Genomic DNA, 16,742 nt, shown 5'->3' on the forward strand with positions numbered 1-16,742 from the left:
CTCGCCCGGCGCTGCCTCCCAGTCTTAGTAAAAGGTGTGTTCGCCGTCTGTCATCCATCGCTCCCACGCCGCTCGCAACTTCACTTTGAACGCTCTGTTTACACCAATGTCCAGAGGTTGGAGTTCTTTTGTTAATCCTCCCGGAATGATGGCAAGCTCCGAATTCATTTGCTTCACTTGGTTTTTCACAGTAGCGGTGAGATGGGCGCACATGGAGTCGCAGATCAACAGGGACGGTGATGCATGGAAAAAACCATCCGGTCTCTTTACATACACCTCTCTCAGCCACTCTCTCATTTTCTCCTTGTCCATCCAGCCCTTTTGATTGGCCTTAACGATGACTCCGGCTGGAAACTTTTCTTTTGGCAGCGTCTTCCTCTTAAAAATGACCATAGGTGGTAGTTGCTGTCCATTACCGTGGCAACCAAGAACAACAGTGAAAGCCGACTGCTCATGCCCCGTGGTGCGTATCAATACAGTGCTGGTCCCCTTTTTCTCCACAGTATGGTTCACGGGGATGTCAAAAGTGAGGGGGACCTCGTCCATGTTGGTGATGTGGTTGGGCTGGATCTTTTTGTCGGTAATCTTGTTACTGCAGTAGGTGCGGAAGATGGCCAGCTTTTCTTTGTAATCCGCTGGCAGTTGCTGCGCCACGGTTGTCCTTGCGCGGATGGAGAGATGACACCTTTTCATAAAACGAAAGCACCAAGACGGACCTCCTTGAAAGTGTTCGATCTCCATGTCTTGTGCTTTCGTTGTTGCCTTCAGTTGAATGGTGATTGTAGAGACGCTTCTCCCGGCTGTTCTTTGTTCAATAATCCATTGCTCAAGTTGGTCTTCTAACTGTGGCCACCTCGCTTTGTTCCCGCGGAAACTCTGTTTCGTCTTCTTAACTTGGCCCAGTTCATTTTCTTGCTTCCTCCACTTCCTAACCATAGATTAATTTATGTTGAATTCTTTCGCAGCTGCTCTATTCCCATTTACAACCGCGTAACTGATGACCTGTAGTTTGAATTGTGCCTCGTAGGCATGTCTCTTCACTGGTGCCATTTTCGGGGGCCCTTAGACAAAACAGCGTACGTAGTGTACGTAATACGTCCCTGTGTCAGCCGGAAATGGTCCGACAGTCAATCAAGTCGCACAACAACATTTTAACAGATTTGGGAACTCGGTGCCTACATAAGGCGCACCGGATTATTAGGCGCACAGCCGATTTGTGAGAAAATTTAAGGTTCTTAGGTGCGCCTTATGGTGTGGAAAATACGGTATGTGAAATTAAGACTTTCTGATAACTACACTTTAATGCTGGCCCCCAAACCTCACAAAATATCCCAAATTTGTACCTTAAGATACTTACATTCTTCAACGGTCTCCTCCTCCCGGCCTCCTCCTAAATTAGCTTTCTGACAAAGTATCAGGTAATGCACAGTTACGCAACACATTGGAACATACAGGAAACAACCTCTTTCATCTGCCAGCAACAAGCTTCACATGCTGCAGACTGCCACGCCCTGTCTTATTTCACTGTCCTGGACATTGTTACTTGGTAATTATATCTTTGTTTTCTCTTATTTACCTGCTATACTTCCACTATTAACTTGACTTATTTTATTGTACTGCTCTACCATAGCATTGCTTTGCCATATTGTTGCCTTGCTGTTGTTTTAACACTTATTGCATTGATGATTACATTGCCATTGGCAATCCTCCCTGGTCATAATCCAGACTTCTATACTAGCTAACCACAGACACATCATGTCCCTACAAATTCTAGGCCATGGCACCATCCTGGATGACGCCCAAATAGGCTTCTGCACAATCTGTACCCTCCAGGATTCTGTACCACCTAGGCCAGTGTTGGCTAACCTATGATACTCCAGGTGTTGTCCCAGCATACCCTTCCAGCAATAAGCTGCTATATATTGGCAAAGCATGCTGGGACTTGTAGTTTCACAACACCTGGAGTGTCACAGGATAGCCAACACTGACCTAGGCCTCTGCACCATAATGGCATTTAGGCATATCTACATCCAGACATCAATACCCATTCTTATTTGTATGTACTTATGTAATTTTATTGTATGTTCCAACCCATATATGGCTCATCAGAAGCCTTGTGGTGCCTTATAAATAAAAGATAATTACAAACAGTATATACAAAATCTAAGTACACAGTTGTATTTATAACAATATATGATTTACATTAAAAAAACAAAACACATATTTGACAATGTTATATTGAATATGTTATATTGGATATTATAACTCAGTTACCTGGTTACTTTTTGTAGGTAAATTAAAAGATTTACACAGTGAAAACGTTACAAAAATCTGAATTTTTGACTAAAAAAACCATGTATTCCAACATATCAAACAAAATTAAAATAATATAAATTTGACTGGTAAACTAAGAAACCTACTCCTGCAAAATGTAATAACCTGACTTAGACATAGTTTAACAAATTACTAAAACATATATAGTTAATTACTATCAAAAGCTATCAAGAGTAATAATGGTTTATAACATCACATACATTTGATTCTACAGCTAATTCGTCACATTTTATTCTATACCACAACCAAGATGTCCTAAGCGGGCACATGCCAGCAGCTCATTCATTACGTGCACGTACATGAAACGTCAGAGCACGTACGGCACGCTAGCCCCTGATGTGTGAGCGTGGAGAACCCGCACTTCCTTTTTTCGCTGTTACCAATGACGGAGAGGTAAGAATGTCGGGCTCTTGGGCCCAAACCCGTAGAATATCCCCTCTGGGCCGTGCCCGCACCCCGGTAACCTGCTTCTCCTAACTCTCTCCCCACAGAACTATGCCAGCCAAGGGGCCTCTGCAGTCCGTGCAGGTTTTTGGGCGCAAGGTGAGTGTTAGCGGCCTCCGTGTGTGGGCACCTCGTGTCCGGGTCTGCAGTGCAGCGTGAGAGCCAGCAGCCCCAGCTCTGCAGTGTTCAGCTGCTTGAGGCCGTCTGCCTGCTCCATAGTGCCGGCGTATGTTGTCCTGGGACGTTCTCCGTTATGGGTGGGAGCGGCCTGGTCCGTGCCGGGCACATCCTCACACAGACACCCATCTGCACATGTGTCCTGCACCCATCTATTAACGCGGACCTAAATATAATTCAGTTTAAGCCTCTTGTAAACTCTTCCTACATTACAGGGGAGCATCTAGCCTGGTATTCTGCCACGTCTCCAATATATTTGTTACAAACTATTGATCCAATAGTCTATTAATTTGGTCACAAATGCCCCTTGTCCTCCACGTTTAAGGTTTCTGTAGTGTCAGAATACAATAACGTGGTCAATCTCCATCACTTGCTCATCTACTTTGTGCTTCATTTTTCAATGAATTTGATCTGTACAATGTTCACAGCAGATACTGGCTGAGTGTCATTGTCAAACATGCTTCTGTAAGAAACGTATTTCATTCATCCTACTTTGGTTTATGGAATGTTTGCCTTACAATTCATGGTTTTTCCTTACTGACTTATTTAAAATATTTTGACAAAACATTGTAACTGTGGAACACTGCTTTATTTTCTTGAGGCCTTTCTCCTATGCTTACACTTGTGATACTTTCAGTGCAGTGGTGCACACATGTCCTGTCACACTGATTGGAATTTAGTGTCTTATTTTGTGTAAATTCTATGTTGCTGAGCCAATAATATGTAGTGGGGCTTGTCCAATATAATTGTTTTTGTTGTTGCTTGATGAATTGCCACACTGCCCATCTCTCCTTTTAACCACATCTTGAATTCTTGTATATTATATGAAAATTGGGCTATTGTGCTTATGTGATGATGCTGCTTCACTTGTTGTTTTACTCTCTGGATCTTCCTTTCAGAAAACAGCGACTGCTGTTGCCCACTGCAAAAGAGGCAATGGGCTCATTAAAGTTAATGGAAGACCACTGGAGATCATCGAACCTGCAACTCTTCAGTACAAAGTAAGATTCTTGTCTGTTACATGAAAGCTTGTGTTACACAATTGTTTAGCTAGTTCTTCAATTATGTTTACCTTGGGCAAATTATTGTTTGAGTTAACTTCTCACACTAGTAAAAATATTGGCAATGTCCTAGCCTTTTAAACTAAATGGTAAGGCTACGTTGGTTCACTAACAAACCCCATATTCTTTGTCATAACTTGTACAGCGGGTGTTAAAAACTGTCTTGTATATGCTTTCCCCCTGTACCTGGCACGATTATGCAAAAAAAAACCTTTTTGATGAAACCTATTAAATGACAAATATCTATTGTAAAAAAAAAAAAATGTAGATTTCCTATTGATTTTGTAAATGGGTTCTCTACAGTCCACCCCCCACTTTGGGGGTCTTTCACCACCTCTAATTCTTGCAGAATAGTTACAGATTGAAGACCGTTCCCATGGGTTTTGCCCTATATTGAAATTGCCTACTTGAGGTGTTTTGTGAAAATACAAGCAAAATGTGTGTGTGATGCACCTTGACATGTTCAGTTATCCTGTTTGAATGCTGTGGTTACTAAAACTTTTATATTCATTCCATTAGCTACTTGAGCCTGTTCTTCTCTTGGGTAAGGAACGATTTGCTGGTGTTGACATCAGAGTTCGTGTGAAGGGTGGTGGACATGTTGCACAAGTCTATGGTAAGAATGACGTTAGTTTACGTAAAACAGAAAACTTCATATATTTGTTCATGAAGGCCACACAAATACAATGGCTTACAATTCTGTCAAAAAATGACAAGTAATCACGGACATGCTAAAAAATAAAATCTTAAAGCTACGTTCCTGCCTAGGGAGGGAGCTATGCTTTATACCTCTGTCATCTCCCTTGGGGCAGCTTTCTGTAAGGGTTTTTTTTCCTGGGCTCCATGGTCAGTTTCAACACTTGCTGAAAATTGAGAATGTGACCTTTTTTGGAAGGGATGTGAGTGGGAGGACTAGTGTGAAAGCCATAGAAGGGACTTGCCGTCTATTGTGTTTCTCATTGTCTGCCACTCAATATATGGCGTTCAGTTTGATAGAATTGTAGTAGAATATGTATTTTATATTTTACTTTCTATAAGGCATTTTCAGAGCAGCTGTAAAGCTGAATTTAATTTGTTGCTGTGTAATAATGTATGAGCTTCTACTGCACTTTTAACAGCAAGCTTCTTGTAAAACTAACTTTTCTCTTAATTTCTTTACAGCCATCCGCCAGGCTATTTCCAAGTCTCTTGTGGCTTACTACCAAAAGTGTAAGTGCTATTTTATTTTGTAGATTTTGCCTGTGCTTCAACTGTTCTACATGAGTACTATTGTTTTATCGTATCTTGGTTACCAATATGCTGTTACATGTATAGGATGACTTTTTGAGTTGGCAGCAGTAACAGTATGGTAAATAAGTAAATGGTATTTGATAGTTTTGCATTGAAAGTGTAGGTATGGTTTATCAGCTAACTTTGACTACTGGGTGGGAGAATTTTTGTGTGGTGCATGGATTGCAATTGGGGAAGCTGATCCATTGTATAATATGAAGCCTTCACTTGCCTGTTAATTGTTAGACAGGGCATTTTAGTCTGCCTATTTGTTTTCCTAGTTACAAGTGGGCAACTTACATGTTGTAAATGTGGAATCTGTAGACCATATCATGTGTACATACAGGCTTCATGGAATTCTATAAAGTGCAACACTGTACTAATGAAAAATAACAATGTTCTAAAAACAGTGCTGCTTTTTATTGTAGATGTTGATGAAGCCTCCAAGAAGGAAATTAAAGACATTCTTATTCAGTACGACAGGACCCTCCTGGTTGCAGATCCTCGTCGTTGCGAGTCCAAGAAGTTTGGTGGACCTGGAGCACGTGCTCGCTACCAGAAGTCTTACCGTTAATCTGTTTATTTACGTCTTTCTGCAATAAACATCTGAAAAAAATTATCTTGCTCATTATTTAAAACTACATATAGCATGGAACAATATTCTCTATAGTGAAGACTAAAGCTGGGTACACACTACAAAAACTAGACCAATTTGTTGTCTCTAACGATTGTATAAACGACTGAAGTCCCGACCAGCCTGCTGATTCAGGTGTACACACTATACCCAATTACCTTCAGATCTCTGCTCTTCTGTCATAACCATCATCTACAAGTGACAGCTGCCCTGGGTGTCGGTGGGTAAATGCTCAAAAAACTTTGTAAGATTCAGATGGCAAGATGTTAATTTCAACACTGCTACATTAGATAAGTGTTTTAGCTGACTGCAGGTCAGACACCAGCTCCGTACTCATAGCTAATACTGATAATCATGCCGGCACCTGTGACTTATGACCAGACTCTGTGTCAAGAGTATAATTTATGTGCTGCAGTTACGTCTCCTAATGCTCTATACACTTTGTGCTCAGATCTCCTGCTCTGAATACGCTGCTGCCCTAGCAGTTAATGTAGTAATTCTGACAGTTCTCACTACCTCCCGGAGCCCGGTTAACCCATTCATTGCTGGCCTAAGTTACCTAAAATTACCTTTGAGGGAGTGAAGATCTTCCAGCAGGAAGGGTTCAGCTGAACAGAACGGCATGTGATGGACACAGTGACAGGCTGCATACATGTTAGGATAGATAAGCGGTGGAAAGGCTGCACAAACACGGTGACAGGCTGCTATCTCTCTCTGGGCAGACAGTGATTGGAACGACAAAAATCAAACAGTACGACCGACCAGATGAAGCGATGATCGGCAGTTTGGAATGACTGCATCATCGGGTAAGTATACACACGCTCAGATATCTGGCCAATCAGTCATATTGTTTGATTGGCCTGATAATCTGCTGAAAACAGTGTAGGGTGTACCCAGCTTTAGATGTACAACTTTATAAATGCAGTCATTTATCTTAATGAAAATCAGTTTGGAGTGCGTTAATACTATTGGTCTATTTTATATTTTATGGGGGGGGGGGGGGGGATGCATTTGACCAGTTTTATTACACATTGTATTGTATTTTAATTTAATTGTATTGTATTTTAAGGTTACCAAATTAAGCCATCTGTCTAAACAAAACATGAGTGGAGTATAAACTTCTCTGAACTCGGTGCATCTCAGATATGTGAACAGAGGTTTGGTGACTAACGTAGAAAATAACTGGTTAATAAGGGATTAATGCACTCCTGAGTATTACTGTAGTTTGCAGATGTGAAAGATTTGAAATTGGTTCATAACCTGTGAAAGAGGTATGTGAAATTCATAGCAATTTTGCAAAAAGGCATGTAGTTGAAGAAATATACCACAATATATTCAGCTAATTCTGTTTGCTTGGATACCTCACATTACCCTGTCTGAACATTTACAGCTAAAGAGCCTTTTTGCTCATTTTATTTACTAGGTATGGTTAAAAGATCTGGTAACATCCATCCAAATGTCTGTTTTTAGTAGACTACATTTCCTGGCCTGGAGATTGTGGTAGTGTAATTTCTTAAACATGGATATTTTTTATTATCTTTTACCATATAAAGTAGCAATGGACAATTGAGTTTTGGTGTACATGTAATGCCAATTGTTTTATCCAGTACTGTGAAGAACTGCATATTTTGACATCAATCCCTGCACCAATAGAGCTTGCATTCTAGGATCCCTATTCCACACGTTTTTTTTGTTGTCAGAAGCCACTTAGCCAACCACTGTTTTTAGATTGTGGTAGGAAACACATGTAAACACTGGGAGAATGTCCTAAGGACAGATGAGACCAAATTAGAGCATTTTGGTAGAAAGTGCAAACAATAAAGAACATCTTCCCTACAGTGAAACATGGAGATTTAGTGATGTTTTTGGTTGCAGTGCTGGACCTGGATAGGTGTCATGGCACCTTGAAATTTGGATTTTACATGGCTAATTTGAAGCTCAATGTTGAAGCCAGTGCCAGAATGCTGGGTTTTCCAGCAAGACAGTGACCACATACTTAAAGTATCTAGGAATGACACAAGAAAAGATGCTAGATTGTTCTGAAGTGGCCATCAATGAGTCCAGTTATAAATTCCATGGAACACTTGTGGAGAGATCTGAAAACAGCAGGAGAAGTCAGCCTTCAAATTTGGGTGAACTGGAGCAGACTGCACAAGGCGAGTGGGCCAGTGGAGAGGTGTGCAGAAAAGAAAGCTCATCCATGACTAAAGGAAACTTGATTGCAATTACTCTGGTAAAAAGGCTGTGCTACTAAATTTTAAGGGGGAGATTCAATTCTGCATGAGATGTCATTGGACTGTACACGGAGATGAAGCTCGCCAGTGTTCTGGCTGGAATCTGCTTATTTTCACACTGGAGGGGCAAGGGAAAAATAAGCAGGCTAGCTTTGTGTGCAGAGTGATGTCTGCGCTACATTTCTGGCAATTGAATCGCCCTGTAAGTCTAGACTGTCAATTTTGTCAATGCAACTTATTTTCTTTTTCTGATTTAAAACGATGTACTGTAGTAAATTCAGAATTAAAAATAAATGTTCTGTAGAACAGTGAGTTATTGTGAGCAAATACTGTTACACCTCAGCCATATTTACAGATTCCTTTTATTGTCACAATGAATTCTAAAGTCCCCTATACAGATAATGTCAGAGGCGAGACTAAAAAAGTTCTTAGATATGTATGTATTCCTCTGGTTCTGTGCTCCATACTAACATGGGTTACTCTGGCTGTAGTTATAAGCTTGAATATGCAAGGTCAAGGAAATGTCAGTTTGTAATTCACCTATTTTAATCACAATTAAACATCACAAAATCTCAATGAAAAAAAAAGTCACTTGCTGAATGACCTTTGTTAAATGTCATTGTAGAAGCACATTGTGCTTTTTGAGATGTTGGCTTAAATGCAATGATTCATCACGTCTGATACTCTATAGCATAGAGATAAAACAATGCAGTGAAGCGCAGGCATTTAACAGTTTCTGTCTAAAGCAAAGTATTGATGGCTTATGAAACTGTCCATTGTAGACTTTATTTTTTTTGTTCCAAAAAAAAATCATTGAGGTATAAACCCCACATTTTATAAAATTCCTGTAAAGAGTGACTACAAAGATGCATCAGAATTGACGGACTACATTGAGACTATGGATACAACACGGCATTATTGTTTATTAAAACGAAATACACATACCTTTTTATACTTTCATAAGATGTATAAAGTCATGTTTACCTAACTTGAAACATTGCAGCTATAGATTGGCTTCCTGGATATTTAAGTGCTTAAAGTGGAGCACAAACAACTCAGTGGTACTACACGCTTTGATTTGCCCTGATGCCCTTAGGTTACTGCTAGAGCAAGATGGTGGCATTTGAAGGAGCAGAGGTTTTCACCAGCTGGTGGTAGCAGTTGGATCGAGAGAAGACATCCCTTGCTAATGATGGAGCGTACACACCAGTGCACCTTGTTTATGGAGCACCACAAACATTAGATTTTATTTTGTGGAGCATAAAGGGTTAGAAGGGAACCATTATCTTGTTGTGCAGAAGGACCTCAAATTTTCTGGTCTCATCCTATACTCTGTCAGTGGAGTAATGCATTTCTAGGAACACTGCCCAGTATAAAAAAATCTTTCAACAAATGTTTCATATGTAAATGAACCAGACCCCATATCACCAAACTCTTATGACTGACTTAAGCTGTAATTTAGGCATACTTGCCTACTGTCCCAGAATTTCCGGGAGGCTCCCGAATTCGGGCAGTCCTCCCGGAAGAGTAGGCAAACCTCCTGGATCCTATAAAATTCTGAAATTCACGGCATTGAATAGCAGGGGGCAGGGCTTAATCACGTCATTAAGCCAGTCCCTCCCTCCCCCCTGATATTTAATACCTTGAATTTCTGTATTTTTAGTGAGGGCGGGGCTATAGTGATGCAATGACATCGTCATGCCCCCTCCTACCCTCTGCCACATGATCTGTACTCCCGGATCTCCTAAAGTACAGATTAAAAAGGTAGGCAAGTATGTATTAGGGCTAAATTGAGCAGGATTTATTGGGAAAAACTGACACTTGAAAGTGGAGGTTGGAGCTTGGTGTGATGTTTAGACATTTGTATTGTAGGTTTACACCACTTGATGTTTTTCTGTCTACCTGTAAAATTAGGTGCACTTTGCATTTGCAGAGGCATCGCCCAACCTAGCAGTAAGTGTGCCCTGGATGATTTGACAGCCCTGGTGTAAAACCAAGGAATTTTGCTATGTGCCTTGCTTGCCTTCAAAGCAGTTTCCTGAATGAGGTCTACTATGTCTATATAATGTTAATATAGTTAATGTTAATATTTGCAGAGCAATTCTAGTATATGGACTGATACCTTAAAAATTAATATCCTACAATCTGGGTTGGTCTTTTCTCCCTTTGAACTATTGGTAGAGACATATCTCAGAATGTTGACAATCCAAAAATTGTTCTTCTGGGGATCACCTCAGTCAGAAGATGAATCAATATTTAAGTTCTATTCATCAGAGAGACATTATTAGTGATCCTGGATGACAGGGTGATTCTAAGACTTTATCCTACATTTTGGCTAAAGTAATATTAAGTTTCCATATATCACAGGATATTGTTGAAGAACTGATTAATTGCTTCAATTTGAAGAGAGTCTACAAAAGATTGGAGGAAAAACAATAGGTTTCCTGGAGCCTTTCACATAGGCATAAAGTGTTTATTTTGCAAAGATGCACATATAAGTTTTATGTGCATTTGTAAATACAATGTAATATAACATGGGTGTTTAAGACCATTGTGGACACTTGTTATGAGCGTTTTGTCGCTATCCAATAACGATTGTTGAATCTCAATTTGTGTTTCCAACGCACAAAGATTTATTCTCAAAAAGTAGCAGAATATATTCAAGGGAAATAATAATAAGTACAACCGTTACTTATCGCAGGCGCTCTGGATCCAGTGAACAGTCATTCAGTCCTGAAGTCTGTGGTCTAGGTGACTTAACTCTGGATGAGGAGCTGCTGCTTATATGCAAACAGAGATACAGTAAAACAATGCAAAAGGTGTGGCTTGCTTCTATTGGTCCAGGCATCAGGAGGGTCCAGGGGGTTGCAGATCATAGGCTAGTTTAAGCTCAGGAATCCAAAGGAGGGGGTCATCTCTCCAGGGGATGAGCTCTGATCTTCCCGCCAAGATTACTCATCATGATAGTCCATAATTCCTTAACATTAATAACTTGGGTATGCACTCTGCGATTCCTTCGCAGAGTGAACCGGACAGTTGCAAATGCAAAGAGGATTAGTATGATACCACACATGACTAGATTCCTTCAACGTGTACCATATGTTTTACTGATATGCCTATAACTTATAATATTACATATAAATACTACTATATTTCGACATAAATGACTATGTGTTGCAACTACTATTAATGTGTACTATTTTACAAGTGTGCGTGTTTGTGCGAATGTATGTAAAAGACGTTGCCACGTGTTGCAGCTGCGTACGCCCTTCCACGCCGTAGCGTGCCCTTTCACGCCGTAGCGTACCGTACGCATCTTTTCAAACAAAGACAACTAAGTTTGCTCAATTTAATTGAAATTACTTTATCCAATATGCTGACTTCGACAGCTCCACCCTTTGATAGTATAATAAACTATCACCTAATTACAGTTTCAAGTTCAGGGTTATACAACACTTCTTCACATACCATGATCTCGGTGTCTTGCACCACCCTTTCAGTCTCTTTCTCAGTGTTACTCCCAGAAGACTTTTCCACACTTCAACACAGTAGAAACACATTTGACACACAAACCAATTGCTAAGATAACACCCAGTATAAGGAGAAGGAGCTTACCTACACTCGCAACCATTTCCTGTACCCACTTCCCCAGAACAGAGAGCCATTTCACAGGGTTCAACCATGAGAACCAACCTGCCACCTTTTCCCCGACCTCATATAACGAAGAATTATGGTTCCTTTGAAATTCCCATTTCAGTTGCAGAATTTCATCCATCTTCCGTCTATAACTTCTTTAGGGTCATCCGTATTATTGGTGATGTACGTGCAACATTTTACACTGAACTGGGTGGCCAGTGTCACACAGTACCCACCAGTAATAGAGGTGAAATAATTTAGTACCAGTCTATGTTGCACCAACTCCTTCTTGTACGCTTGTAGCTCCCTTCCAGTATACCTGAAAGTGTCATCATACATCTCGGTGATATTATCTATTAATTTAGCTAGGTCTTGGATATATTTAAAGTTTAATGTTCCCCGAGCAGTCCTGGTGAGATCTAGAGCAACCATAACTTGAAACCCAGCGGTTTCACTAATCAATTTTGTAGCTATGGGCTCCTCACCAGGAATCATGTTTCTCTTGCCACGGTGTTCATACTGTGTGTGTATGTATGGTGGTGATGTAGTCTTGTGAATACCAACCATTTCTTCATGAGTAATAGTCATGATTTCAGGAACCAGTTTAGCTAAGAAACACAAGTCCTTGGAACTCGGAGTCACCCAGGAATAAGCTTTCCTCCCACAAACAAACTACACATCATCAGGGAGAACATAAGGAACAGTATGTCCATTAATTATATCACACAGAGTTTCGATAAAACTACCCATGCCCAGTGTCTCCATTTGCTCAAGACACGTGTCAGCATGGATGACATTTTTACAAATATCTATAGAGACTTTTCCAATGAATACTTTCTTATGTTTGGTTACATGCCCTAATTTGTGACTTCCGTCAACATTCCTGCTTATTGGTGGCCTCAGTCTCCCTCCAAAATGAGCGTGGCGAGCCATTGTCTGATCTGATAGGTCAGCTTCCCAATTCTCCAGACGCTTTGCATGAGAGATATTTAGACACAGCAAAGATCTGTCTACAGAGTATTGTCGAAGCGTTAGACTAGGGGACCTAGTGTTATTGTACCTCCCCTCTATGGGCCTCCCACCCCTCAATTTGAGTACTTCGGAGATGTTTAATGGGAATGGCACTAGTCCTATGTTATGCTGCCCCTGCGGCACGTGAGAGCACACCCAGCACTCGGTTTGGTTTAGCACCTTACCCACCAGGGAGTGATAATCCTCCAAAGGATGCCCACCCACATTCAGATTACTGGTGGACTGACATCGCTGGATGCACCTCTCTTCAACTAGGGAGTCACAGAACTTGCAGATACAATACTCATCAGACAATAGCCCCTCACACTGTCTCCGAGTTCCCGATCTAGCAGACCTTTTTATAACCCCTGGAAAAAGCTTAATAATGGACTGCTCTGGGTATTCTAATAACTTTTCCTCGATTTCCATTCCATCCGTATCACTGCCAGAACCTTCCTCTGTCCTCCATCCTCCTTCACAAAAATAGAATGTCCTAGAAAAAGTAAAAACAAGGAAAATCCTGGAACAAAAGAAAAACAAAAACCGCCACTCCATAGCTGGAAAGATAGTTCTGATGCAACGTCTCTGGCTCAGGTGTCTTGACTGCGGGCCTTAGGTCTCCCGCAACAGATTTACAAGTGACAGATCTGTGTCGTCGATCTCAGTTTTATCTCGCACTTTCTCCGGGTTATTGACTCTCCTGCAGTGGGTGGAATGGACCTAAGTGTCTCTCTCTGCAACCTTCAGTGATGTGGTACTGGTCAGCAGCACTTGGTACGGGCCTTCCCAACGGTCTGTTAAACAACCTGAACGTAAGAAATTGCGGATCATAACATAGTCCCCAGGTTCAACATCATGACAATTTCATTTCTGGCTTACCAGGTGACAGCATTTTGAGTTTTTGTTGTTGTTGTTTCAGCTGTCTGCTCATTTTTATAAGATATTGCACAGTCACTTCATTATTACACTTTAAGTCGTCTTGCGGACTCACGATCAAATGAGGTTGTCGTCCGAACAGTATCTCAAAGGGGAACAGATTAAGAGGAGGTCTAGGAGTAGTTTGAATGCTATGGAGGACTAGTGGCAAAGCTTCAGGCCATGCCAACCCCGTTTCAACCATTATTTTACCAATCTTGTTCTTTATAGTACCATTTACTTTTTCCACCTTACCACTGGCTTGTGGTCGGTAAGGGGTGTGAAGTCTGCTACTGAATCCCATGAGCTTACACATATTCTGGAAGATATCACCTGTAAAGTGGGTACCCCTATCACTTTCAATGATTCTAGGGATACCGAACCTACACACAAAATCTTGTACAATTTTCTTTGCAGTGAACACAGCAGTATTAGTGGCTGACGGATATGCTTCTACCCAACCGGAAAACACATCAATACACACTAACACATACTTTAGATTCCTGCACGGTGGTAATTGGATATAGTCAATTTGTATTACCTGAAAAGGTCCGTCTGTAGGAGGGATGTGGGATGGCTCAGTTGGAATAGTTTTCCCGACATTTTTCTTCTAATAAGTAAGACATGACATTGCTTTCTTACCAGCCTGAGAGGAAAATCCAGGAGCACACCAGTATGCTCTCACCAGTTTGCACATACCTTCTTTACCCAGGTGAGTCAGGCCATGTGCTGCTTCAGCCACGCTTGGATAGTATGTTCGGGGAGCTACAGGCTTACCTTGTCCATCCCTCCAAAGTCCTGAGGACTCTTGACCACATCCCTTTGCCTTCCAGACCGCCTTTTCCTGCAGGGAACACAAATCTTGCATTTCAATTAATTTCTGCATGTCTAATGTCTGAAAAACCATCATAGTCTCGGTCGATACAGTCATAGGTTGCCCTGCTGCCCATTTAGCAGCTTCGTCTGCCATGTTGTTGCCCAATGACACTGGGTCTTCTTCAAAGGTATGGGCTTTGCACTTTATAACGGCTACCATTCTGGGTAATTGTATCACTGTCAGAAGTCCTTTTATGTGTTGTGAGTGTGACACTGGCTTACCTGCTGTTGTCGTAAAGTTTCTAAGACGCCAGAGGGCCCCAAAATCGTGCACTACCCCGAAGCCGTACCTAGAGTCAGTATATATATTGGCTGATTTACCCTCTGCCAACTCACACGCTCTACTTAGTGCTACTAGTTCCGCCACTTGGGCTGAGTGAGGTGGTCCAAGGGGCTCAGCTTCTACCACATCCTGATCGTCTACCACAGCGTAACCAGTACATAGCTCTCCCGTCTCTGTCTGTCTATGACAACTCCCGTCTGTATAAAACGTAAAATCTACATTTTCTAAGGGGGTGTCACGTATGTCATCTCCCTGATCACCCCTGACTCTCCAACAAAATCTGTTGATTTTATTACAACTGGTAGCATCAGTAAAGTCAATTACCAGCCTTACCAACGTAATTCTTCCCCGTTACTCCCAAGTCACAATCACGGCTTTCCTTGCCGTGTGGTGCAATCGCAACGTTTAAAGCTAATCCGTAAGTGATGCGATTATCCATGGGACACGTCGCGAAAACTCATTCAGTTTCCGCCCCTGGTATACCTGCCTTGTATACCGTACACCAGTTGGGCACCTGCCTTGTCAGACAGCAACTGACACTCTATTCAACAATAGATCAAACCTTAATGTATTTAAAGTCACCAAATCACACGACATACACCTTTTCTGCGCAGAAAATCAAAGTTCCCAACAATAGTAATAATGTCCCAGAGGTTTTAACAAGTAATTATACTATGCATGTATAACAACTATCAAAACGATTGTTTAACCACGTGGCAAATCTACCGGAAGTTTGCATACGCAAAGCAGGAAGTACACATACGCTAAGCAATGTAATACAGTTAAAACGCACAATGACAGTAAAAAGAAACAGATTCTCTTTTGTCCCTAGGTTCAGTTAGCGTACCTTAGATAATGCAAAACGGACATTCGGTTTCACAACACAGAGTAAAATTCAGGTTTTGAACACATTGCGTTCTTACCCGTATATGGCGCGTCTCCACCCTTTGTTGAGGAACTGAAATCCGTTGGTCTTGCGTATTGTCCGGCAACAAAACCTCCGCTGCAAGCCCCTAAATTGTTATGAGCGTTTTGTCGCTATCTAATAATGATTGTAGAATCTCGATTTGTGTTTCCAATGCACAAAGATTTATTCTCAAAAAGTAGCAGAATATATTCAAGCGAAATAATAATAAGTACAGCCGTAACTTATCGCAGGCGCTCTGGATCCTGTGAACAGTCATTCAGTCCTGAAGTCTGTGGTTTAGGTGACTGAACTCTGGATGAGGAGCTGCTGCTTATATGCAAACAGAGATACAGTAAAACAATACAAAAGGTGTGGCTTGCTTCTATTGGTCCAGGCATCAGGAGGGTCCAGGAGGTTGCAGATCATAGGCTAGTTTAAGCTCAGGAATCCAAAGGAGGGGGTCATCTCTCCAGGGGATGAGCTCTGATCTTCCCGCCAAGATTACTCATCATGATAGTCCATAATTCCTTAACATTAATAACTTGCGTATGCACTCTGCGATTCCTTCAAACAAAGACAACTAAGTTTGCTCGATTTTAATTGAAATGACTTTATCCAATATGCTGACTTTGACACACTATATACTAAACATTATAAATTAGGCTCATTAACTAATCAAGAGGTATTGTTCATACTTGCCTGCTCTCCCATAATTTCTGGGAGGCTCATGAATTTAGGGGAATCCTCCCAGAACAGTAGGCATCCTCCTGGAACATTGTGGGGGTGGGATTTAATGATGCTAATTTGTTAATGTGACCATTTCCTAGCAAGGGGTGGGGCCACAGTGATGCACTAGTGTCACCATGGTCCCTAATACACCTGTCACAAGTATGGTATATGGTATTGTTTAGGTGCAACATCCTTTAAACAGGTATCATTCCTAGTGGTGTCAGGTAGATGG

General features: G+C 41.3%; 2 protein-coding genes across 2 annotated transcripts in view; both read left to right on the plus strand.

The window, feature by feature from the left end:
- Positions 1-2,650: 2,650 nt before the first annotated feature.
- On the plus strand, positions 2,651-5,904 carry RPS16 (ribosomal protein S16). Its single transcript, XM_075209346.1, has 6 exons — positions 2,651-2,727; positions 2,826-2,877; positions 3,855-3,956; positions 4,536-4,632; positions 5,178-5,225; positions 5,714-5,904. Exons 1-6 carry the CDS (start codon positions 2,717-2,719, stop codon positions 5,857-5,859), a joined length of 456 nt encoding a protein of 151 aa, XP_075065447.1. The 5' UTR covers positions 2,651-2,716; the 3' UTR covers positions 5,860-5,904.
- A 2,026-nt stretch (positions 5,905-7,930) lies between these two features.
- OTOGL (otogelin like) overlaps positions 7,931-16,742 on the plus strand; it is a 212,548-nt gene continuing 203,736 nt past the window's right edge. The window contains exon 1 of the mRNA XM_075205981.1: positions 7,931-8,152. Within this exon, the coding sequence (XP_075062082.1) occupies positions 7,931-8,152 (222 nt within the window). The remainder of the gene's footprint in view (positions 8,153-16,742) is intronic.

The sequence above is a fragment of the Mixophyes fleayi genome, chromosome 4 (genome assembly GCF_038048845.1).
Source record: "Mixophyes fleayi isolate aMixFle1 chromosome 4, aMixFle1.hap1, whole genome shotgun sequence".
Lineage (NCBI taxonomy): Eukaryota > Metazoa > Chordata > Amphibia > Anura > Limnodynastidae > Mixophyes > Mixophyes fleayi.